This window comes from Canis lupus, chromosome 33, assembly GCF_003254725.2.
Source record: "Canis lupus dingo isolate Sandy chromosome 33, ASM325472v2, whole genome shotgun sequence".
Lineage (NCBI taxonomy): Eukaryota > Metazoa > Chordata > Mammalia > Carnivora > Canidae > Canis > Canis lupus.
Genome location: NC_064275.1, coordinates 131,683 through 158,269, shown reverse-complemented (window position 1 = coordinate 158,269; position 26,587 = coordinate 131,683). Strand labels below are relative to the sequence as shown.

Below are 26,587 nucleotides of genomic sequence, written 5' to 3'. Positions count from 1 at the left end.
TTAATTCTGTAATATCAGACTGCAACAAACAAAAAATTAAATTTCACTATCTTTTTTCTCATTAAACTTTGGTTTTAATGGGTCTCAAAATTCTGTGACAGATTTTTGGTCAAGTTGTTTCCATTAAAAAGTACTGATTTTAAAAACTAACAATTTAAAACTGCCACACACGCACAAAAAACCAAAAAACAAAAACCAAAAAAACAAATGGTCCACAAAACATTTTCCTTTCCTTCTGAAGGTTTTACGATGCATTGTTATCATTACCAGTCTTTTACTATTAAACTTAAATGGCCAATTGACACAAACAGTTCTTCCACCACTGATTAAGACGGGTGGCAGGTATTGGGGATAATATTCATTTAGCCTTCTGAGCTTTCTGGGCAGACTTGGTAACTTTGCCAGCTCCAGCTGCCTCTTGTCCACTGCTTTGATGACACCCACAGCAACCGTCTGTCTCATGTCACGAACAGCAAGACGGCCCAGAGGAGGATGGTCAGAGAAGCTCTCAACACACATAGGTTTGCCAGGAACCATATCAACAATGGCAGCATCCCCAGATTTCAAGAACTTGGGACCATCTTCCAGCTTCTTTCCAGAACGATGATCTATCTTTTCCTTCAGCTCAGCAAACTTGCAAGCAATGTGAGCTGTGTGACAATCCAGCACAGGTGCATATCCAGCACTGATTTGGCCTGGATGGCTCAGGATAATCACCTGAGCCGTGAAGCCAGCTGCTTCCTTTGGTGGGTCACCAGCCACGTTGCCACGACGAACATCTTTGACAGATACGTTCTTGACATTGAAGCCCACATTGTCCCCAAGAAGAGCCTCACTCAAAGCTTCATGGTGCATTTCAACAGACTTTACTTCAGTTGTAACATTGACTGGAGCAAAGGTGACCACCATGCCAGGCTTAAGAACACCAGTCTCCACTCGACCCACTGGGACAGTACCAATACCATCAATATTGTAGACGTCTTGGGAGAGGCAGATGTAAGGGCTTATCAGTTGGACGAGTTGGTGGCAGAATGCAATCCAGGGCTTCAAGCAGTGTGGTTCTGCTGGCATTCCCATCTTTACGGGTGACTTTCCATCCCTTGAACCAAGGCATGTTAGCACTTGGCTCCAGCATGTTGTCACCATTCCAATCAAAAATTACCACAAATGCCGTGTAAGGGTTGTAGCCAATTTTCTTAATGTAGGTGCTGACTTCCTTAATCGTTCCTTAACGATTTCCTCGTATCTCTTCTGGCTGTAGGGTTAGGGTTAGGGAATGGGTAATTGTTCAGTGGAATCCATTTTGTTAACACCAACAATTAGTTGTTTTACACCCGGTGTGTAAGCCAGAAGGGCATGCCCACAGGTCTGCCCATTCTTGGAGATACCTGCTTCAAATTCACCAACACCAGCAGCAACAATCAGGACAGCACAGTCAGCCTGAGATGTGCCTGTAATCATGTTTTTGATAAAGTCTCTGTGTCCTGGGGCATCAATGATGATCACATAATACTTGCTGGTCTCGAATTTCCACAGGGAGATATCAATGGTGATACCATGTTCACGTTCAGCTTTCAGTTCATCCAAGACCCAGGCATACTGGAAGGAGCCTTTTCCCATCTCAGCAGCCTCCTTCTCAAATTTTTCGATAGTTGGGATCGATTTGTCGATCCCACCATATTTGTAGATCAGATGGCCAGTAGTGGTAGACGTGCCTGAATCTATGTGTCCAATGACGACGATGTTGATGTGAGTCTTTTCCTTTCCCATTTTGGTTTAGGTTTAGCGATGGTTTTCACGACACCTGTGTTCTGGCGGCAAACCCGTTGCAAAAAAGCTAAATTTCACTATCTTGTATACAGACCTACCTTGGCTTACAATGGGGTTACATCCCAATAAACCCAACATAAGTTGAAAATATCAAGTTGAAAATGCATTTAAGAGATTAGGACCTATTGAACACCTTTTCTTTGCCTATCCTACCTTAAATGTGCTCAGAACACTTATATTAGCCTACAGTAGAAGGGCAAAATCATCTAACACAAAACCTATTTTATAGTAAATAAGGTGTTGAATATCTCATGTAACTTACTAAATACCATAAGGGAAGTGAAAACAAGAATGACCATATGGATACCAAATGATTTTAAGTATATTGGTTGTTTACCCTTGTGACTGCATGGCTAACTGGGACATGCAGCTCCCTGCTGCTGCCAAGCACCTAGAAGTATTGTCCCCCCATTCTCTAGCCTGTGAGAAGACCAAAATCCAAACTTCAAAGCATGGTTTCTACCGAGGTGCCTCGCTGGCTTGGTCGGAAGAGCATGCGACTCCTACTCTTGGGGTCAGGAGTTCAATGTGGGGTGTAGGGATTATTTAAAACTTAAAAAAGTACAGTTTCTACTGAATGCGTTTCAATTTTACACCTTTGTAAAGCTGAAAACTCCTAAGTCAAACCAGGCTAAGTCAGGGACTGTCTACACTTGGCAATAAAAGCAGAAGGATAAGTAAGCACAGGACAAATACTAAGACTACTTAATGGCAGATGTTGGCTGGACCAAACAATGCATGAAAATGAGGGAAATAAAACCTAGTGGTGATGAAAGCCAGATTAATAAATCTGGACTTTATTTTGGAGGTAATGCAATGCCACTGAAAGTTCTGAGCATGGAAGATATGATGGAAATTTTAAGGAAATTTTAATGTTATATAAAAATATTAAAGCAAATAAGTATTATTTAGGTAAAGAAATTCTAATTACAGCAGCAGCTGAAATAGAAAGCAATACTGTAGATATGTGACATCTGGGCATAGCAAGAAATTCAAGTATGAAACAGACTATTTATGAGGTTGAAAAGTAAAAGTACCACAGTAAGGGAAGAGGACTAGAGATTGTGATGAGGCACTGAGTTCAAGAAATTTCATGTAAATTTTTACATATATTTTTATATATTCCAATTGCCTCTATTCCTTTTTATATTATCATCATACAGGAGCATTCTGTATCTTTTCAAGTGGTTTTCAATCAGCAAGCAATGTAAGAAGTAGAATTACAAGAGGATATGGTGTGCACTAACATTCCTACTCTGTATTTAGATAAATGATAGAGATTAAAGGCATCTTTGCTTTGGAAATCAGAGCCAGCAAATGATCTTCATACTGAAGAGAGACAAAAGGATTAATCAAAAACCGCATGAGTGAAATAGGTGAAAAAGATTAAGAGTACATTTACTGTGATGAGCACTGAGTACTGTACAGAACTGCTGAATCACTACAGTGTACACCTGAAATATAACACCGTAAGTTAATTATACAATTTTTTAAAATTTCTTATAGAAAGGAATCATCAGTTCTAGCAATTTGCCATTTATTTAGGGAGGCAGTAGTAGCTTACATGTAGCAATTTGAGAACAATTAAAGGAGATACCATCAATATTGTAGGAGATGGAAAAGATTTAATGCAAATGTGAAACTAAATGGTGCGCAGCAGCGGATTCTTTCAATTCTTAAATTCACTAATTCAAATGTAACTAATTTAGGTTGTCTAAAAAACTGAAGATGAAAACTGCTAAGCAAAGAACCCTCACTAAATGACCATGAAGGGATATACTGGGCACTACTAGGAATAGAGACCAGGAGGTACCAAATTCTAGGCCAGTGATTCTATTAACATTTCACGACTAACACAATTCTGGAGTTTATGGTTTAATTTTTGGGGGTACATTATATCTCACAGGAGAGTTAATACTTTATTTTAATATTAATGTTTTACTGGGATCCCTGGGTGGCTCAGCAGTTTAGCACCTGCCTTCTGCCCAGGGCGTGATACTGGAGTCCCGGGATCTAGTCCCTCGAGTCCCACGTCTGGCTCCCTGCATGGAGCCTGCTTCTCCCTCTGCTTGTGTCTATGCCTCTCCCCCTCTCTCTCTCTGTATCTCTCATGAATAAATAAATATAATCTTTAAAAAAATACACTAATGTTTTACTGAATGACTACTGAAAAGTTTCAAACTAGAATAAAGCTAAGAAGATTTAGTGCATTCTAATACAGTTCTAAAATATTTTCCTTCCAACTATGAAGTGGCCTGCTAAACAGCTAATCTAAATTTTCAATGAAGTATTCTTTTTCCTGACCCACACAAAAAGATATAACCATACCCTAAAAATAAGGACCTACAGTAGTTCTCACCTTGAGACATCTAACTCAGAAACAAATTTAGCTCAACAATTAGCAGTATACAATCATTACAAAATTAACATCTTAGGCTAAAGTTTTTATAAAGATCTAGATAATTTTTTTTAAGATTTTATTTGAGAGACAGCAAGGAAGAGAGCAGGGGGAGGGGCAGAGGGAGCATGGAGCCTGACTTAAGGTTCAATCTCATGACCCTGAGGCCATGACCTGAACAAAAATCAAGAGTCAGATGCTCAACTGACTGAGCCACCCAAGGACCCCAAGAAACTTTTTAAAAACTTTTTCAGATTTTTCTCTCACACTTTCTCTAAGGTATGTTATTTTTCATTAAATTTATCTTGCCAAAATAAAATGAATTCTGATATTTTTTTGTTTCACTTGACAGTATTTCAGTAGGTTTTGTCTTATTAAACAAATCCACAAGTTAACAACTATCATAAGCCAACAGATTTCATAGATATTATCCTTTCATTCATAAAGATTTAGTCCTCTAGCTTAGGGACTCCAGCAAGGGCACACAATTTCCTAAAAATAATTTTAAGATCGAAGACTAGTTAAGTTAGGTAAATATAACTATTATTGGCAGGACTTTAACATGGACTATAAGGATCCTTACAGGATTTAGGGATTTAGATGTGCTTTAGGGAAGTCCATAAACTCACTGAAATAATGCAAAAATTGTAATACCAAATGCAAACCGTTTTGTTTTTTTTTTCCAGGCACAAAGAATATAGCTCTCATTTTTCAAAAGATACAGGACCACTCCTCATAGCCCACATTAAGAACCAATGAAGAAAAGAGCACCTAAATTTGTGGATACAGATACTAATAAAAACATTTGAGTATGGTTTTCATTCATATCATTTTATCATTATCATTTTATCATCCCTAACTAGCCATAGAAGAGCCATTTTGTTAAAACACAACATTGTTGATTATTTTTAAATTAAACCACTATTCTTTAAACCCTTTTCTGTTGCCATTACAATTTCTTACAGCATTGGTAAGTAGCCTTCTCTTAGTTTAAGAATATTACCTTTCTGAAAACACAGGAACAAAGTGTGCTGGCCACTTGTAAGTTGATTTCATAAAAGAATAGCTTTTTTTGTATTATTTGGTATTTTTTAGTCAATTAGACTCAGAAAATTTGTTTTTGGCATTCTAGGTAATAATACAACATCCCAATGTAACTATTACTTTAAGACCCTTATTTTAACAAGGACAGACACTTGATGTATGCACTATTATTGGGCTATTGCAAATCAGTCTATAGTAAATGAAGCCCAGCTACCCCTCAGTTTGACCGTTCAATTACTATGAATTATATGTAGTGTTGTAGTCTTTATTACTGGACTCCAACAACTTTCAAAATATCAGCTGAATGTGAAATTAAGCAAAAGAGACCTAAAACCAGGGTCTGTGCCATTCTCTAAGACATACAAAACAAGTGGATGGTAGCAAAAGCAGAGTTAAATCGGCACTGTGCTTCTGGACCTTCCCAAAAACCTGATCAAGCTTTAAGCCTCATGAATAAATTACAACTTCTCCAGGTCTTCCTTCTATGAACAGAAAAGTATATACTTCCTCTATAATGGTTATGGCCTTCCAGTTTATCCCATTCTGACCCCCTTGGGCTTTTAAATTTAGTAAATTTTAAAAGAAAATTAAATCTGTTAGCTTGGAGCTTACAAGTTTCTGTGTATTCACATATGAAATTCAAACAGGGAAGATCAAAAAACCGTCACTGATAAGAACCAAAGAAAAGTCTTTTATACAGTATGTAAGCTTCTTTTGCTCATTCTTTCACCTATTCAGTTAAACATTAGGTCCTACTGTGTTGCCCAGCTGTGGGGATTCACAGAAAATAAAACACAGTTCCAATTCTCAAGAGAGTTTATCAGGAAGATTTCATATTTCTAATGTTGGTTAAAAGAACACACAAAGATTGCAGCCCTACTTGAACATTACACGAACTCAAAAAGTCAATACTAAAGGTAGTCAGAGGCAACTTCTGCTCATCCTGAGCATCCGTAGAAATCTTTCTGCAGTACTTATCATCCATACCACAAGAAAACAGATGGGAATAATTTTTATCCTTTACTTAAGATATTTATTGAGTACATGTTATAATAACACTCTATACTTAAAGGAAAAAACCAATTACCTGACTTTAAGTCTAAACAATATACTATTCTTTTAGCAGACAACAGGAATTTCCCTCCTTTATTAAGTTCTTATTTTAGGATGTGTCATTTTGTACTCCTCATAAAAGCCATGGCATTAAAATAACAAGAGATGAGTTTCTTCCTTCTGCTTCCAAAATTCTTGTTACCCTAGGTGATCACGTAAAGAGTTAAAGGTAAAAAATTAACATGTACAAAACATCATCACAACAATTCCCAGCTGAATTTTTTCCATATGGAATTTTTGTAAATTAAAATTACCAACTAAATCCAAGATCAGCAAGTAGCTGCCAAGTGATGAAGAATTTAAACTCTAAAGCAACTATGTAATTAATCTGGCAACTTAACCCTGTAATTCAAACCTAGTAGAATAATTTAGAGGTGAAAAATCCTATTAATTTTAATTTATGATACTGGAATGATACAATTATAAGATATAATGATATGCCCACATTATAAATTTGTGTGTATTTTTTGTTTTTTGGAGTTTCTTGGTCACCTCTTCCAAGATCAAGAGGAAAACAATAATTCATTTAAATTAGGAACTGGACACAGTTTTTAAAAAAATTGAACAGTATGTTTCCTTTATATGGTATTACAGTAAATGCTCTATAAAACTATTAGCTGAAGTCTTAGATAAGAATAAGGTCTGTTTTGAGAATAGCAAAGAGTTCAGAAAATATTGCAGATTTTAAGATATTTAGCTTGGACATCTATAGATAACTATAAAAAAATGTTCCTTGAATTTTAAAAAGGCAAAGTAAATTTTTCTCCACCTGCTAAATTATGGGACTTCTTGCATGAGAATGTCACTCACGTTTCCTAAAATGATAACTTTGAGTTTACGTTAAACCTTTCCCACCTAAAAAGTACAGATATTAGCAGAATATTCACTAAGCAAAATTAAAATATTACCTGGTTTCTAAGGCACACTGTTAGTTATACCATCTCAAGTGGGATTAATTTGATGAACTGCATTAGCTCTCAGAACATTTGCAACTCAGGTAGAAAGAGGCAAGTATCACATAACATGTTTAGTCTGTTGTCAAAAAAGAGATTTCAAGTAAAATATGTCAATCCTCGCACCTGAAATCACTTAGACATTACTAATGTGCTATTTGGAAGAGTTTCTGTAGAGAAGGTTTTTTAGATGACATACAATACTTAGTGCTTTAGAGGGTTGGGTAAACTCTTTTGTTCAACAATGTCTCATGTCCACTGCATTAAGCTTGGTCTCCAGTTCCACTATCCAATGCCTGCTTCACGTTAAGTCATACTTCGTTGGTACCACATAAAGTAATTATATTATAAAAGGCCTCTAGATCACTGGATTCAAATGTAATAGCTGGTTTCATTAATGTTCCAGGAGCAAGAGAAGCCTCTCCAATAATTCTCAGGTTGATAAATTTGATTTTCCAAGTATTTTCCACAAAGGGGCAGCGTATGAGTCCAAAAATTTGTTCAAAAATGCCCAAACAAGTGTTCTCTCGGTGGACAGTCCCAGCAACTCCAACCATAACTAGACCATGGGGAGAAGAAGCACATTTCAGTCCACGGGAATCTAGGTTAGGACTGAGAAAAAGATATTCTTCTTTCACTAGTGATAGCAGACGAAGGCTCACAATTTCTGCTCCACAGTAGTCTATCACATTTTGTTCAGAGGTATTATAATAAAACCTAAGCTTGACATCATGCCAGAAGTGCTGAGGCCCCCATTCATCTTGAGGTGGTCCCAGAAGAGGATTCTGAGAATTAAGAAGTTCAAAGAACCAGTGACAGAATTCTTCTCCTAATCGACGAAAATCAACTTTTTCAGCTTTTTTATCTTCTTTTTCCTGCTGATTAAGATAAATAACAAACAAAACCATGGTTAGTTCTCTTTAGCTTTTTTTTCTATCTGGCCTGTTTTAGACCTAGTTTTAATATACTGAGTATAGCAGAAGCTGAGCAAACTACAAGTGAACTCACTGAACACATCATACACAATAAATTGTCTTTCCAAAAAGGGGAAAAAATCATTTTAGAATCTCCCTACATGGGATCCCTGGGTGGCGCAGTGGTTTGGCGCCTGCCTTTGGCCCAGGGCGCGATCCTGGAGACCCGGGATCGAATCCCACGTCGCATGGAGCCTGCTTCTCCCTCTGCCTGTGTCTCTGCCTCTCTCTCTCTCTCTCTCTCTCTCTCTGTGACTATCATAAATAAATAAAAATTAAAAAAAAAATTAAAAGAATCTCCCTACATAAACATCTGAAAATTCAGCTACAAAATTAAGGGTCTGTTTGTTTGTTTTTGTTTTTTAAGATTTTATTTATTTATCCACAAGAGACACAGAGAGAGAGAGAGGCAGAGTCCCAGGCAGAGGGAGAAGCAGGCTCCATGCAGGGAGCCCGACGTGGGACTCGATCCTAGGACCCCAGGATCACGCCCTGGGCTGAAAGCAACACTAAACCGCTGAATCACCCAGGCTGCCAGAAATTAAGGTTTAACAAAGCCTCTCAAAATATCAGCATGACCAGTCAACAATGATTTACATAAGTATTTTCTCTTGATTGTGGCAGTGGTTTCACAATGTCTATCAAAACCTTCAAACCATATGCTTTAAATGGATACACCATGTTGCATATAAACTACACTAAAATAAAGTTGTTAACAAGCATTTTTTACTAACCTTAAACAGGGTTTTAGTATGATTGAAATGTTACTTTTTATGATTGGAATTAATTTTATACTGTTCACTCTCCTTTTCTTAAAGAGAAACGTTATTGCAAAAATAGAAACTATTTCCTTCTATCTCCACAAACCTTGTGACATAAATACTATCATTATTATGCCTGCTTTATAAATAAAGTAAACAGGCTCAGGAAAGTCCAGTTCTTTGCTCAAGTTCACACCAATATACACCAGCAGACCCTTTTTGAAGTCACATCTGTATGATTTCAGAGTCAACATTCTCTTTAGCAAATTAAGCAAGCTCTTTAAAGATCCCTTCCTGATGTGAAAGGAAATGCATCTCACTGTAAAACCTTATTAATTCAAAGTATGTAGTTTAAAGTTTGCAAATTACCTAGAGTTCATACAATCGAACACTTACCTAAATTATCACACAAAAACTAAAATGTTCAGTGGATACAAAGAAATAGAAACAGACAATGTCAGCTGGAGGAAGTTACTACAAGATGTTTTTTCCTAGCTTAAAATAAATCAAATGTAAAAAATATTTAAGTTTCTCTCATGGAATTTTTACAATTTAATACCAAAGAAAATCCTCAAAAATGAGAAAGGGCTTACGATAGCATTCTTTTTAATATTACACTGAACTAGAAGCGAAATTAAAATTAAATAATGTCAGGAATATTTTCTTTCTTTTAGGTGCTTTACTGGTCTTCTTTTAGGATGCAAAGGATATGAAGTAAAGCTAAATTATAAAAACCAAAATATTATTAGCCATGTTCCCACAGATGTTAGATTATCTAAAGAGTTTACACAGAACTATGATTTAGGGTATAACTATAAGTTATTTTACCTGTTGAAACAGTCTAATGTCTTCTGTCTTAACTGGCTCTGGTGTTTCCTTCAATTTCAGTTGTAATTGCTTTTCCCAGTAATCCTTTGCATGCTGAATAAGATTGTGTTTTTCAGTAGCTGGAGGTACAATAACCCCCTGTGTTGCCAAGTACTTAAATATGACTTCTCGGTGGACTTTCTTACGCCTCAAAAGTTCTTCTACATTTTGACTGTATACCAATATTGCACGAATGGCATCTAGAAGGAAATTATAAAGATTAGTAAAAAATCATAAATTGCTTATAAATCTGTCCAGCGTCAGCAGAAATCTTATCAAATAATATTTATAAATTCTTGTCACAGCATTATTGTTCTTGCATGAGACGGCAATTTTTAAAAACCCAGGAAGTGGGTTGTCATGTTTTGGATTTACGAAAAAATTTTCTCTATGCTTTAAAGTTCCCTAAATAAACTTACTTACCTCTTCTCCTTTCACTTCTCATAAGGTAGTAAAATTTTTGCATTTTCTTTTAAAGAATGACATGTTTCATAAGAAAAAAAAAATTGAGCCAATTCTTCTAAGAAGGCCAATGGACCTAAATTCATAATAATCCATAATATAGGTAAAATCATAGCAGTTTAGATACTCAAGGACATTTAATCTCCTTATACTGTAGATAATGACAATTGAGGGTATATGAGGTATCAACAATCATGCTTCTAAAAATGACAGAACTAAGACTTGTATTCTTTTTTTAATTTAAAAAGGTGTTATGTTTAACAACAGATCAAAGTTTTTAACATGCATGAAGTACACAATAGCAAAAAAATGAATTCTCATGTACACACCACATAGCTTAAGACCTAAGATATTACTAGTATCTTTGAGGCCCTCATTTTAACCCTCCCTACTTAATACTATTCCCTCTCTCAACTCACCCACCTTAGAGGTAGCTGCTATCCTAAATGTCATTTATCATTCCCTTGCTTTTCTTTATGTTACACAGTAGAACTATGAACTCCTAAACAATAGTTTGGTACTTTTTGAACACTCTATAAATCCAATCCATCTCTCTCTATATATATATTCTTTCATGGTCAGCCTTTCACTTAATGTTGTTTGACATTAATCTGTGGATATATGTGGCTCTAGCTAATTTTTTTCCTGTTAATGCATTTACCCATATTGCAGTGAATTATAAGACTACACCACAAGGTATCTATCCTTCTGTGTATAGATTTTTATTGGTTGTGCCCAATTAAAATACTGTTCTTTGAACATTTTCATAAATGTCTCCCAGTGCACAGAAGGCCAAGCAGCATAAGGATCATCTGAGAGCTTGTTAGAAATGTTGAATTTCTCGGCTCACCCCAAAACTACAGAATCACAATCTGCATTTTCATAATAGCCCTGAGGGATTAGATTCACAGGCACATTCAAGCTTGAAAGGTCAGGTCCAGAACATAAGCCCAAAAGTAAGCAAATATTCATTTTTGGAGATAACGTCAAACTTGCTTTCCAAAGTTCTAATTTACACCCCTCTGGTACTTGTCAAAGAGCTGCTCTGCATGATCACCATCACTTGAAGTTTATGTGTTTACTTTTTGGCCACTCTGGTAGATTAAAGGAAAAAAAAAAAAAAGCAAAACAAAACAAAAACAACACTGTCTTTTGGTTTTCTTGCATTGCTTCTGAAAGAGGTTACCTTTGCATAATAAACAAAGGGATTGTTATCGGTTCATATGCTTACTGATTATTTTCTTCTTCTCTAAGAAGTATCTCTCCAAATCATTTAACATTTCTATACTGGGAAGTTTCTTTTTATTTGCTTTTAGACCCACCATCAATTAAATCCAACATTTTTAGGTATTCCAATTTTAAACTTAAACTCACAATAACTCTTAGGTGGTGATTAGCATGTGAAACACATAAACCCTTAAGAACTATATTAAGTCTATGGGGATCCCTGGGTGGCGCATCGGTTTGGCGCCTGCCTTTGGCCCAGGGCGCGATCCTGGAGACCCGGGATCGAATCCCACGTCGGGCTCCCGGTGCATGGAGCCTGCTTCTCCCTCTGCCTGTGTCTCGGCCTCTCTCTCTGTGTGTGTGTGTGACTATCATAAATAAATAAATAAATAAGAACTATATTAAGTCTAAAAGTATCTGCATTCTAAATTTTTAGAAATTTCTAAAAAAAAAAAATTTCTTTTAAGGTTTGAAGAAATAATAAAAAGTCTCATATTAATTATTTTCTTAAATGGCAATAATGTATATGCAACTTAAAAGCAGAGAAATACAGATCATGCTTTTTTAGTTGTTAACTAACATAGGAGTCTGGAGTTTTCACATTTCAAAGTAAAATTCAGCAAATTTAAAACAAAACTGTCCAGATGGTATGCCAAGTGAAATAAACACGCTTCCTGATTACATTTTTATTAATGAATATTAATAACCCTTTAAATCTGGCTCCGAAAGTAATGTACTCCTACTACACAGAATCATATCTGAAGAAAATTGGATTCAAACTACCAGGTCTTTGATCACAATAGGTGTTTGACCTACGAGGCTCCACGTGTTTACGGCATCCTCCCCAAGCTCCCAGACTCCGAGCACAGCAGCTGCCGCCTCAGCTCAGGTGGAAATGAAGACCGAAACACTTTGCTTTCCCAGGAATTCTGACAAGACTCCGCGAACTGTAAATTCCCGAACACTGAACCCTCTGCCGGGCCTTCCGAGGTCAAATCCGGAAGCAGCGCCTTTCCGCCCCGCCCCCAGCCCCAGCCCCCGCCCCCGCCCCACCCCCACCCCCACCCCCGGGCCGCCCCCAGTCCCCAGGGCTCCGGCGCTTCAGGGCCGCCCCAAGGTGCGCGCTGAGGCCGGGCGGCGGGCGGGAGCGGACGGGACCCGGCCGCCCCCCCCCACCCAGGGCCCGCACCTCCTCTGCTCCGGCCCGGCCGCCGGCGCCCGAGCGAGCCTGGGGAGGAGCGTCCGCCTCGGCGAGAGGAGGCCGCGTTACCTTGGCGGTCCTCAGGCTGCACCAGGCGGTTGGTGATGGTGTCGCACAGGGCCAGGATATCCTCGTTGTCCAGGAGGCCGAGCAGGTTACGACAGCCCTCCATCTCTGGGTAGCTGAGCCCCGACATCGCGGCCCCACAAAGGGGGAGACGACGACCCGGGACGTCGTCCCTCCAGGCCCACCCGGCCGGCGCCTGGGCAACACACCCCGGAAGTGCCTTTCCGGGTCGCTGCCAAAGGGCCTCGGGTACTGCAGCTCCCGGGCGGAAGTGACTGCCGACAAGGTCGGACCAGAAACGCGGTGCTCCGACTCTCCGTTCCGGGCTGGAGCGGAAGGGGCGGGCTCCAGCGGCTCTCGCTCGGGGAAGTACCGGCGCGTCCGCAGCGGCCCGGTGCCAGGAGCGGAGCCCCGGACTCTGCCCTGAGCCCTGCGGCGCGGCCGTAGCCTCGAGTCACCTGAAATAACTTGGCTCCGTTTAGCGTCGTGCCCGGAAAGCGACCCCGGGTCCGGCCAGCGCCGCCGAGCCTCCCGCCGTCGGGTGCAGCCGTCGGGGCGCGGCTGGGGCTCCAGCCAGTGCCCGGGCTCTGCCCCGCCCTCCCGACGCCAGGACCTGCCTCTGGCCGCCCCGCCCCGCCCCGCCCCGCCCCGCCTCGGAGGGAGGCCTCGGGAGGGGACCTGGGGGGGGGAGGCCTCGGGAGGGGACCTGGGGGGGGGAGGCCTCAGGAGGACGCCGCCGCGGAAGGTCGGGCGCGGCGGTGCGGGCGGCGGCGCTGGTCCCGGCGGGCGTCCCCAGGAACCGGGCTTCCCGGGCGCTGCTCGCTTCCTTCGCGCCTCCACACCTGCGGGGCCTGGGCTGTAACTCGGAGGAGAGCGCTGCTGGGCGGTTGCATTCGGGGACATCTGCAGCGCAGGCCCCCACACCTGTTGAGACAGGCTGTCCCTCCCTCGTGTGAGAGGGCAGGACTAGGGCTATGGGTTAGGGTTCAAGGTTAGGGGATTGGGAGGTGGGGGTAGTGTTGTGCCCGAGATCGCGAATCCGAGAAACCGCCGAGGAGCCGACGCCGATGCAGACGCACGAGGGTCTATTACAAGCGCGGGCTTGGTCCAAGTGCACCGGCCCAGCGGAGCGGGGACTCGACCCCAGACGACGAGGCGTGGCAGCTCTGGAGGGGCCAGTGGCCCGTGGGATACGCAGAAAGTTGCGCAGTCCCGTGGGTCCACACGCAGGCGGCCGATTGAATTACCCCTTCCCTATAGGATCCCCTTGAGCTGGCCTATTCCTTCGGTCAGAATCCGCGCAGGCTTGGCGGGCACAAGGCAGGGTTACGTCGTTACGAGCCGATTTCCGATTAGGGTGCGCCCAGCGGCTCGCCTGGGGGCGGGGGGGGGGGCAGCGCCTTAAGCAATGAGCAGGTCATGTGGGGGTCATAGGGGAGGTGGCGGGTGCAGCACAAAACGGAATCAGTCCTGCCCTGCTCGTCCAGGGGTAGGGGGTTTTTGTTGAATTTCCTGGGTCCCACAGGTAGGGTTACTGTTAAGGACTAGGAGTTAGGATTAGGGGTTGGGGTTGGGGTTAGAGGTTAGGACCAGAGGGTTAGGGTTAAGGACTAGGGGGTTGGGGTAGGGGGTGGGGCTAGGGTTATAGGTTAGAACTAGGGGGTAGGGGTAGGATTGGAGGCAGGGTTAGGTGTATGGATTAAGGGCTAGTGGTTAGTGTTTGGTTTTCAGTTAGTGATAAGTGATAGGTATAGTGTTAGGCTAGGTAAAAGTTAATTAAGATTAGGGTTGGGGTTATTGTTTGTATAGGTAGAGATTGGATCTGGTCATGTCCTGGCACTGGGACTCCCAGTATCTTCAATGGGTTCGTTTTAAGTGTTTTATTTAAGTTTTGGGTAGGATATGTGCCTGGCATCCATCCATTCAGAGGCCTCTCCAGAGGATGGAACTCTAGGCCTCTGCTGGGGTGACAATAGCCATGGCAGGCATCTCCTGAGCTGGGATAAGGAGGGGATTTGCGGCCCTAAATACTCCTTTCTGTTTTTATCTCTTTAGGCGCACCCGTTTCATCAATACTACCAATCGTTATTTTAAGGTTTTACTTGAATTGCTGTTTGTTGACACAGTATAATATAGTTTCAGTTGTACAACGTAGTGATTAACCCTTGGCTACAACGCCTGATACTCAACACAGGTGCCCTCCATCATCCTCATCCCCCCCACCTTCCTCTGGTATTTACTAGTTTATTCTCTGTGGTTGAGTATGTTTCTTGGTTTGCTTCTCTCATTCCCCCTACCCTTTGCCAGTTTGTGTTGTTTCTTAACATCCATGAATGCAATCATATGGTATTTGTCTTTCTCTGACTTATTTCAGTTAGCACAATTCTTTTTAGGTTGTAAATGGCATCGTTTCATCCTTTCTGATGACCAAGTGATATTCCAGTGTGTATATTTACCATATCTCCTTTATCCATTCATCTGTTGATGGATATTTTGGCTGTTTCCATGGTTGGGCTATTGTTGATAATGCTGCTATAAACATTGGAGTGTATGTCCCCCTTCAAATCTGTACTTTTGTATCCTCTGGGTAAATGCCAATTGTGCAATTCCTGAATCATAGGGTAGCTCTATTATTAACTTCTTGAGGACCCTCCACACTGTTTTCCACAGTGGCTGCACCTGATCGCATGCCCATCAGCAGTGCAGGAGGGCTCCCCTTTCTCCCCATCCTCACCAATACCTGTTGTTTCTTGTGTTGTTAATTTTAGCCATTCTGACAGGTGTCAGGTGATGTCTCCTTGTGGTTTCGATTTGCATTTCCCTGATGATGGGTGATGCTGAGTGTCTTTCCGTGTGTCTGGTGGCCATCTGGATGTCTTGTCAGAGACAATGTCCATTCATGTCTTCCACCCATCTTCAATTGGATAATTCGTGTCTTGGATGCTGAGATTTTTATTTTGGGTACTAACTCTGTATTGGATTTGTCATTTACAAATATCTTCTCTCATTTTGTATGGTGCCTTTTAGTTTTGGTTGTTTCCTTCACTGTGCAGAACCTTTTTATCTTGATGAAGTCCCAATAGTTTATTTTTGCTTTTGTTTCCCTTGCCCTAGAGGTATATCTAGAAAGAAGATCCAATTGCCAATGTCAAACACATTACTTCCTTTTTTTTTTTTTTTTATGGTTTCAGGTCTCTAATCCATTCTGAATTTATTTTTTATATATGGTGTAAGAAACTGGTCCAATTTCATTCTTCTGCATGTGGCTGTCTAGTTTTCCCAACACCATTTGCTGAAGAGACTGTCTTTTGACCATTGGATAAGTCTTTCCTGCTTTGTTGAGAAGTAATTGAACATAGAGTTATCAGTTCATATCTCATTTCGGTTTTCCATTCTGTTCTATTGATCTGCGTGTCTACTTCTTGTGCCTGCACCATACTCTTCTGATCACTAGAGCTCTGTGATATAACTTGAAGTCTGAACTTGTGATGCCCCCAGCTTTGGTTTTCTTTTTCAACACTGCTCTGGCTATTTTCAGTCTTTTGTGGTTCCATACAAATTTTAGGATTATTTGTTCCAGCTCTGTGAAAAATGCTATTGCTATGTTGATGGGGATCACATTAAACGTGCAGATTGCTTTGAGAAGTATAGCCTTTTTAACAATATTTGGTCTAATCCATGACCATGAAATGTCTTTCCGTTTTGTTTGAGTCATCTTCAATTTCTTTCATCAGTGTTTTATAGTATTTACAGTACAGGTCATTCACCTCTTTGGTTAGGCTTAATCCTACGTGTCTTATTGTTTTTGGGATTGATTCCATATTTTTTCTTTCTGCTGCCTCATTATTGTTATATAGAAATGCCACATATTTCTGCACATTAATTTTATATCCTCAGCTCTTCCAAATTCATCTTTGACTTCTAGAAATTTTTTTGGTGGAGTCTTTTAGGTTTTCTACATAAGAGTATCCTGTGGTCTGCATATAGTGAAAGTTTGGTTTCTTCCTTGCCTATTTGGATCCCTTATATTTATTTTTGTTGTCTGGTTACTGAGGCCAAGACTTCTAGTACTATGTTACATTGAAATGGTGAGAGTGGACATCCTTGTCTTGTTTCTGAGTGTAGGGGAAAGACTCTCAGATTTTCCCCACTGAGCATATTGGCTGTGGATCTTTAGTATATGGCCTTTATGATGCTGAGGTATGTTCCTTCTATCTCTACCTTGCCGAGAGGTTTTTTGTTTTTTGTTTTTCCCAAGAAAGAGTGCTGTATTTTTGTTGAATGGTTTTTCTGCATCTATTGACAGATCATATGGTTCTTATCGTTTCTTTTATTAATATGGTGTATCACATCGATTTGTGAATGTTGAACCACCCTGGCAATCCAGTAATAAATCCCACTAGATTGTGAGAGATTCTTTTAATATACTGCTGAATTTTATTTGCTAGCGTTTTGCTGAGAATTTTTGCATCCATGTTCATTAGGGGTATTGGACTGTAAAAAGTGGAGTCCTTGTCCGGTTTTGGGATCAAGGTAATGCTGGCCTCATAGAACAAGTTTGGAAGTTTTCCTTCCATTTCTATTTTTTGGAAACGTTTGAGAAAAATAGGTATTAACTCTTCTTTAAATGTCCGGTAGAGGGGATCCCTGGGTGGCTCAGCGGTTTGGTGCCTGCCTCTGGCCCAGGGCATGATCCTGGAGTCCCAGGATGAGGCCCACGTCAGTCTCCCTACATGGATAAATAAATAAATAAAATGTCTGGTAGAAATGCCCTGAGAAGCCATCCAGCCCTAGACTTCCATTTTTTGGGAGAGTTTTTGTTTTTGTTTTAAGATTTTATTTATGTATTCATGAGAGACACTGAGAGAGACAGAGACAGATACAGAGGGAGAAGCAGACTCCCTGAGGGGAGCACAATGCAGGACTCAATCCTAGGACCTGGGATCACGATGAGAGCTAAAGGCAGACACTCAACCTCTGAGCCCTCCCCAGGTACCCTGTTGGGAGGGTTGTTTTGATTGCTGAATCAATTTCTTTGCTAGTTATGGATCTGTTCGCATTTTCAATTCCTTCCTGTTTTAGTTTTGGTAGTTTATACCTTTTTTGAGATTTGTCCATTTCTTCCAGGTCTCCTAGTTTGTTGGCATATACTTTTTCATAGTGTTCTCTTATAGTTGTTTTATTTTTGTGGTATTGATAGTGATCTCTCCTCTTCCATTTGTTATTTTATTTATTTGGGCCCTTTCTCCTTTTGATAAGTCTGGTTAGGGTTTTATCAATTTTATTAATTATTTTGAAGAATCAGCTCTTACTTTCATTATTCCATTCTACTGTTTTGTTGTTGTTTCTGTATCATTTATTTCTGCTCTAATCCTTATTATTTCCCTTCTTCTGCAGGCTTTAGGCTTTGTTTCCTGTTCCTTTTCTAGCTCCTTTAGGTGTAGGGTTAGGTTGTGTATTTGAGATTTTCCTGGTTTCTTGAAGTAGGCCTGTATTGCTATGTACTTCCCTCTTAGGACTACCTTTGCTGCATCCCAGAGGTTTGGACAAATACGTTTTCATTTTCATTTGTTTCCATATATTTTTTAAATTTCTTCTTTAATTTCCTGGTTGCCCCATTCATTCTCTAGTAGGATGTTCTTTAATCCCCATGTATTTGTGGTCTTTTAAATTTTTTTTCTTGCAGTTGACTTCAAGTTTCATAGTGTTGTGGTTTGAAACATGGTATGACCTCAGTCTTTTTGTACCTGTTGAGGGCCGATTGGTTTCCCATCTGCTTGTCCAGGATCTAATTTCTCCGGGAACTATCGGGCAAAATATCAGGCAGAGGGCGAGTAGAGGTTAAAGACCATGGACAAGATCAGCTATAGATGCTGGAGTTTCCAGAGCAGTGGTTTCATCAGAGGCATGTCAATGCCAAAGACTTCCGGGGTCCATGTGTATAGACACCTTGGCATGAAGGTCCTTTCAGATTGGCAGCATATTGTCTCCAGCTCCCGTGAGCAGTGTGGTCATGCAATGATGATATGGGCTGAATGGGGGATGGAGTTTGTTGGACCAGTGGGATCAAGGGGGATCCGGAGGCGCCAACAAAATGGCGCCAGACCCCGACCTTGTGGCCCCCATCTCAGAACTTTCCCACCACCAGCACCCCCCAGGACCCGTCATCAGGGGGAGCCTGGACCTATGCAGGAAATCTGAACCCTACATACCCAAACCCCATGTAAGGGGATTGGGCAGTTCCTGCCCCAGGCCGATCCACCATGAATCTGCCTAATACCTATCACCCCCAGACACCCAGCCCCGCTCTCCTTCCCTCTGGGCCGCGAACCTCACCCCGGAGCGCCCCATTAAAAGCCCGTTTCTCTCCTTTACCCTTTATTCCCTTTCACTATTTTTTATATTCCCCAAGTGAATGAGACCATATAATGTTTGTCCTTCTCCAACTGACGGACTGCACTCCGCATCATACCCTCCAGGTCAGTGAGGGAGACAGGAGACTCCTGACTCTGGGAAACCAGGGGTCGCGGAGGGGGAGGCAGGTGGGGGGGGCGGTGACGGGCACTAGGGGGGCGCTTGGCGGGATGAGCACTGGGGGTTACACACTATATGTTGGCGAATTGAACTCCAATAAACAAAATTAAAAAAAAAAAAAAGCCTGTTCCGACCAGCTTTTGCCCGGCCTCTGTATTTCACTTCACTACCGACCCGCTTGTGCCAGAGAAGGGGATGCAGCATCAAGTCCTTGCGCCTAGGCCATGTCTAAGACAGTGACGCTAGGGTAGGTTGAGGCAGGAGGCCCGCTGGGGTTTTGTGGGTTGCGTACCTGTGGCCCTGGGGTGGGTGTGGGTGCTGCTTCTTTTCCCGAGGAGGTGAAAGAACTCTTGAGTAGAAGTATTTGCACAAAGAGTCTGGAGGGATGGGAAGGTGCGGGTCAGTCCTTTCACCAAGAAAACAGGAGACTCAGGCTTTTTAAGAACTAGGCAACGGGAGGAGTTTAGCTTGGCTCCTTGCAGCAAGTGGCAACTCAGCAGAAACAACAGAACATTCCGAGAATGAATTGAGTTGCAGGAGCCAAGGTGAGCATGCCGCACCACCCTCCGGATGCCCATGTGTAAAACACACACACACACACACACACACACACACACACACACACACCTGGCCAACCATTCCCAAACCCCCTGCAGGACTCCGGGTTGTTGGGGGGGGGGGGGGGTGTGGCTGAAGGGAGGCTCAGGGTGATCCATTCCAATGGACCTCATTCAATCATTTCATTCAAATGCACAAGGTTTTCCATTAAAGTCAGAGCCTGGGACTTCTCTCAGTTGAAAGGCTTTCTCCCCCAGCCCACAGGGGAAGCCCCCAGCTTCCAAACTGCTGGGGAGGAGAGGAGAGGAAAGGAGAAAGGGGAGTTCTGTCTGAAGAACTCTCTTCTGGGGGCCAAGAAACCCTCCGGGTTTCCTAACCCGGGAAACGCCAGTAAACCCTTTGGGAATCCTGGATGTGGAGGATGACATCTCCAATGCCTTGGGGGGGGGGGGGCGCCTGGGAGGGCGTGGCATGGTGTGGCCTGCTGAGTCTGAAGTGACATAAACACATGACTGTGATGTCTTAGGGTAGAGGGCAAACAAGGGCATGGAGCGATAAGGGCAAAGGACTAAAGGAGGCCTGGCCAGGGACAGTTCTGACCCATCCACCCTGGGTGAGGGCCCAGCAAGCACACTCTTTCCTCTAAAGCAACACCAACAGTTTATTGGGTCTCCATTGACCTGTCCTGTTGTGCAGAAGATTGCGAATCCGAGAAACCACCGAGGAGCCGACACCAATGCAAGCGCAGGAGAGTTTATTTACAAGCTCTAGCTTGGGTCCAAGTACACAGGACACAGCGGAGCAGGGACTTGGACCCCGAGGTGGGTTACAGCTGAGTTTTTATGGGTTGGTCTAGGGGATTTTCAGAAGGGGTGGAGGAATTTTTTCATTCCGATATGGGGGAAAGGGTGGGGGAGTTTCTTAAGATCTGTTTTCCTTCAAACACGGTACTGTCTCTGTCAAGGGCGTTCTGAGCTCTGTTTTCTGTCTGATATGGGACTCAAGGGCGTTCAGCAGTTTTTCCTGTAAAGTTCAGCTCCTATTCCCAGGGACCTGAGATGGCTGTACTTGTGCTAATGCTAAACTTGAGGTGGAATGGCCTTAATTCTCTCGGCCTCCACAGTCCTCCCTCTCACACCCACTTCCCAAGGGAAATCTTCAGTCTCATTTGACATAGTCACTGGCTGTTTCACAAGACACCTTCTGTCTACTAAAAGGAAGAAGGAAGATGGAAAAACCAGCCCAACAGATGTTACCTCTGCATGGAGGGGTGGGGAGTGGGGGCCTCACCGGACAAATGGTGACTCTGAACCATGATCCCAGGGTTCTTGAAAAAATAAAAATGGAAAGAGCACCTGGCTAGCTGAGTCAGAAGACCACTCAACTCTTGACCTCAGTCAGGGTCGTGAATTCGAGTCCTATGTTGGGTCTAGCGATCATGAAAAAGGAATGAACGAACTTTTAAAAAATTAAGTATGTATGGGGTGCCGGGTGGCTTAGCAGTTGAGGGTCTGCCTTTGGCTAGGGCATCATCCCGGGGTCCTGGGATCGAGTGCCGTGTTGGGTTCCCTGCGGGGAGCCTGTTTCTCCCTCTGCCTGTGTCTCTGCCTCTCTCTCTCCCTCTCTCTGTGTCTCTCATGAATAAAGAAACCACAAATGTTAGAGAGGATGTGGAGAAAGGGGAACCCTCCTGCACTGCTGGTGGGAATGTGAACTGGTGCAGCCTCTCTGGAAAACTGTGGAGGGTCCTCAAAGAGTTAAAATAGACCCGCCCTATGACCCAGCAATTGCACTGTTGGGGATTTACCCCAAAGATATAGATGCAATGAAATGCCGGGACACCTGCACCCCGATGTTTCTAGCAGCAATGTCCACAACAGCCAAACTGTGGAAGGAGCCTTGGTGTCCATCGAAAGATGAATGGATAGAGAAGCTGTGGTCTGTGTATACAGTGGGATATTCCTCAGCCATTAGAAACGCCAAATACCCACCATTTGCTTCGATGTGGATGGAACTGGAGGGTATTATGCTGAGTGAGATAAGTCAATCGGAGAAGGACAAACATTCTATGGTCTCACTCATTTGGGGAATATAAAAAATAGTGAAAGGGAATAAAGGGGAAAGGAGAAAAAATAAGTGGGAAATATCAGAGAGGGAGACAGAACATGAGAGACTCCTAACTCTGGGAAATGAACTAGAGGTGGTGGAAGGGGAGGTGGGCAGAGGGCGGGGGTGACTGGGTGGTGGGCACTGAGGGGGGCACTTGACGGGATGAGTACTGGGTGTTATTCTGTATGTTGGCAAATTGAACACCAATAAAAAATAAATTTATTTAAAAAAATAATAATATAAAATTAAAATTTTAAAAAATGAGATAATGTGGCAAGGAGGATGTGAAGCTACCTAATACTGCTGAACTCTAGGCTTAGAAATGGGTAAAATGCTCCACTGTAGGTGATGTCTTTTTTTTTTAAGATTGATTGATTGATTGATTGATTGATTGATTTATGATAGACATAGAGAGAGAGAGAGGCAGAGACACAGGAGGAGGGAGAAGCAGGCTTGATCCCGGAACTCCAGGATCGCGCCCTGGGGTCAAAGGCATGCACCAAACCGCTGAGCCACCCAGGGATCCCCGGTTATGTCTATTTTTAACCAAAACTTAAAAACAAAACAAGGGTTCCCTGGGTGGCGCAGCGGTTTGGCACCTCCCTTTGGCCCAGGGCGCGATCCTGGAGACCTGGGATCGAATCCCACGTCGGGCTCCCGGTACATGGAGCCTGCTTCTCCCTCTGCCTGTGTCTCTGCCTCTCTCTCTCTCTCTCTGTGACTATCATAAATAAATTAACAAATAAAAATAAAAAAAAAAAAACAAGACCCCCTTTCCTTGGCTCATTCCTGGGTCAGGTTGGAGGGGGTCCTGTCATCTGTAGTGTGGAAAACCAGGGTTCAACCATCTGGAATATTTTCTTCCTCACCAGGGAGACAGACGTTGTCACTGACATCATCCCTGTAAAGGCAGGGCAGGAAGGAAGAAAGAACTTCAGCATTTCAAAGCACCTTTTAAGGGCACCTGGTAGGCTCAGTTCCATTAAGCATCTGACTCTTGCTTTCATCTGCCAGGAAATGGCATTCTTGACTCACCTGGTCAGGCCGTGGGGAGCTCTGGAAGGAAGGTATCAGGCTAAAGTTTTCCAAGGGGCTTGATTGGCTCCAGAAAGTCGATCTGAGTTTCTTAAAGCTCTCTGATCCTATCCAAGTCTATGCTTGTGTCTAAGGATGAGATTCCAGGTGCACCTGGCCTGCTCCAAGAGTAGAGAGCACAACTCTTGACCTCAAGGTTGTGAGTTCGAGCCCTACGTGGGGAGTAGTGATTGCTTTAAAAATAAAACGGGGTGGGGGGGCGGAGATGCGGGGCAGAGAGAAAAAGAAAAACAGATTCCATTCTAGTAAGGTCTTGGTAATATAACCGATCCTTCCAATGGTATCTGATTAGGAGAACAGAGTCCCACCCAACCTATGCAGATGATTTACAATTGTCATAAAAGAAAGAATACTCCCTGAGAGTTTGAACTCTGGGGGGTTACAGGTAGAGAGAAAAGATAAATATTTTAATTTGTTTACAAAACAACATTTTCATAAAATTTCTGTAAGTTACGGATATCTCTAGAGACAAGTTTCCTTCAATCTGGAGGAGTAACCGTAAGGGGATCAACAATGTTTTGAACAAGAGTCATTAAAAACAGTCATCATTGTCCTTAACTCACTCAGTTCCATGTTGTTTCTTTTTGTTCTAAATGCAGGTTTTTCATTAGTTCTGACAATTCATACTTTAGTTTTATGATCTCAGGGTGACCAGAGACCGGTATTTGTCAAAAGCTCTTTTCATGAATCTTCTTGAAGCTGGACCATATTTTTGCAAGAGCATCAGAACAACACCTGTAAATGACAGGCAGTCAACAATGGACGTGGTTAAAGACCCAATGAGAATTCATTATAATGCAGTTAATAAGAAACTTTGATTATTTTTTGTAATACACAGCATTTTAACAATTTGAATGTCCAGTGATGGCACTGTACCAGGACATGTTACAACTTTAGGAAATCATTTAATTTTTGGAACAGCGACAGCATTCACGCACCCAATATAATCTACGAGGGCTTATCATTATCTATTTCACAATGCTTCTCTTGTGACTTCACATAGCAGGTAAACTACATATTAGTCAAGAGACTCTATTTAGGGTGTGACTTTCTGGGAATCTGTTGAAAATCAATGAACGAATGAAGGAACAAGTGAACAGCCAGCCAGCCAGCCAGCCAAACCAAGAAAGCAAGCAAGCAACCAACCAACATCTCAGAAGATTTCAAGGCACATGCCTACAAAGGATCATGGATCCTTACAAAACTGAAAACTTCAGTATCTGTTTCATCAAGGTGGCTCTAGGAGATTCTACAGAAGGTTATAGAGCTGTCACCAAAATGTAGCTCCTTTAATATTGAGAAGTTTTCACTCTCATACTTAGGTAAAGACTGGATAAAAAACGAATATAAAAACCTTGTTGTTCTGGAAAGGTAAAAAAAAAAAAAAGTCTTTTCTTCTCTGTTCACAATCTCTCTTTTTTTTTTTTTCCGTTCACAATCTCTTATCAAGAGTAGACTACCAATGCAAGAAAACTTTGGCATTTTAACAAAGAGAAGAGGCAAATCTCTATGTTATACCAGTGATACCAGTGTACTTGTAAAACTCACTTCCAATTTCAGTCAGTCCTGACCATGCATATAGTTCCTTTTCAAAAAATCTCCTTCAGGGGATGCCTCAATGGCTCAGCGGTTGGGCCACTGCCTTTGGCTCCGGTAATGATCCCAGGATCCCACTTGGGACTCCTGTGAGGAGCCACTTCTTCTGTCTGTGTCTCTGCCTCTCTCTGTGTCTCTCATGAATGAGTATATAAAATCCTTAAAAAAATAAAATAAAAAATAAGGATGCCTGGGTGGCTCAGCGGTTGGTCCCCTACCTTAGGCTCAGGGCTTGGTCCTGGAGTTCTGGGACCCAGTCCCACATTGGGCTTCCTGCATGGAGCCTGCTTTTCTCTCTCTGCCTATATCTCTGCCTTCTCTCTGTGTCTCTCGTGAATAAATGAATAAATAAAATCTTTAAAAAAATAGCCAGGCTCATTTCAGGACAAAATTATTTTTTTTCTTCAACAAAAAAATGTATTCTCATGCCTTGTACCTCTTCTACATGTCTCCTACCTTCTCACACACAGAGTTGTTTTCCATATTGTTTTCCAGCAGTCCCAATTCCATGTGGCGGACTTTTTAAAATTGTACTTATTTACATTTTTTAGAGAGAGAGAGCACTTGTGTGAAGGGGGAAAGGGGGAAGGGAAGGAGAGAAAGAAAGAGAGAGAGACTTTTTTTTAAAAAGATTTTGTTTATTTATTCATGAGAGACAGAGAGAGAGAGAAAGAGCCAGAGACATAGGCAGAAACAGGCTCCCTACAAGGGAGCCAGATGCGGTACTTGATCCTGGACCCCCTGATCATGCCCTGAGCCAAAGGCAGATACTCAACCGCTGAGCCACCCAGGCATCCCCCATATGGTAGACTTTAAACTCCTAGGAACCCCGTCTCTGGTCAAAAGTCAGTAGGAACCAATGGTGCACTGTCTATTGTACCAGAATTCTTTAGATTGGCAGATGTATGAATACATGTCATAGATTTTAGAAACACTGTGTGTGTGTATTTATAATACAATTTTTAAGAAAGCATGAAACATGTTTACTAACACACCCAAGTATCTGCAGTTTTCCTGAATAAGACAAAAGATAAAATGAAAAAAGGGATGGGGGAAGGGAAGGGGGGGAGGAAAACATAGCGAAACAAAACAAAAAACCACCTTGAGTGTCTTAGTGATTCATGCTTTAATATTTTACCTTATGTTGAAAAGACATAGGTATCTGATGAATTCAACCCAATTTATCAATTAACCTAGCACAACTTCAAAGTTTTAGGTCACCAAAGAATTTAGAAGCTATTGTAAAGGTTTACCTATAAACCTTTTTTCTTTTATTTTACCTATTTGCTCTTAGCAATGAAAAGTATACAAGACAGACAAAACCGACCGTTTTAAGTAGTTTGTGGACAAATCACAACAGGTACAACTTAACTAATCCATTGAGTTAACAGCAAAGTTGAGTAGGGCCCTCCCTGGGGCCTGACCCTCCAGCATCCCAGTCCTCCGAGAGGAACTAGGGCATAAGTAGTTCTCATTTTCTTTTTTGTGCCTGTTGTATAACAAGACAGCAAATGTGGTTTGCTGGTGACAAAAGGGTCTAATTCAATTACCACCATTCCAAGCTCACAAATGTGGCCTGAGTGCAGCACATCCCACCACTCACCACTCAGGGCTTATAAGGCAGACAGAACTGAAAATCAAGTGATTTTACAACTCGAGGGGGTGAGGGGGTGGTGGGGGGAATGGGAGATAAAGCTGGTTATCTGTATGATGTGTGACGTTGATAGCTCCAAAGACACGTCTTTTTAAAATAAGCCAACAACCTTGAATTGACTTGAAAGCCATGCATGTCACCCCTG

General features: G+C 42.1%; 1 protein-coding gene, 1 long non-coding RNA gene and 1 pseudogene across 4 annotated transcripts; 1 reads left to right on the top strand and 2 right to left on the bottom strand.

Annotated features, from left to right (window-relative positions):
* Nucleotides 1-227: 227 nt before the first annotated feature.
* LOC125754237 (elongation factor 1-alpha 1-like) lies at nucleotides 228-7,434 on the bottom strand (annotated as a pseudogene).
* Nucleotides 6,280-13,499, bottom strand: C33H3orf38 (chromosome 33 C3orf38 homolog). Of its 3 annotated transcripts, XR_003124430.3 has the most exons (4): nucleotides 12,900-13,499; nucleotides 9,902-10,140; nucleotides 7,294-8,216; nucleotides 6,280-6,528 (listed from the first exon to the last, which is right to left on the bottom strand). XR_003124430.3 is itself a non-coding variant. In XM_025417940.3 (3 exons), the coding sequence occupies exons 1-3, from the start codon at nucleotides 13,024-13,026 to the stop codon at nucleotides 7,650-7,652; spliced, it is 933 nt and encodes a 310-aa protein (XP_025273725.1). In that variant the 5' UTR covers nucleotides 13,027-13,499; the 3' UTR covers nucleotides 6,280-7,649. The 3 variants fall into 3 exon arrangements, 2 of the variants coding, with proteins under 2 accessions (XP_025273725.1, XP_035565903.1); XM_025417940.3 differs by having other exon boundaries at nucleotides 6,280-8,216; XM_035710010.2 differs by having other exon boundaries at nucleotides 6,280-8,213; nucleotides 12,900-13,473.
* A 7,039-nt stretch (nucleotides 13,500-20,538) lies between these two features.
* Nucleotides 20,539-25,097, top strand: LOC112641454 (uncharacterized). Its single transcript, XR_003124653.3, has 3 exons — nucleotides 20,539-20,809; nucleotides 22,970-23,064; nucleotides 23,792-25,097. It is a non-coding gene; the product is annotated as an uncharacterized LOC112641454 (long non-coding RNA).
* Nucleotides 25,098-26,587: the final 1,490 nt, after the last annotated feature.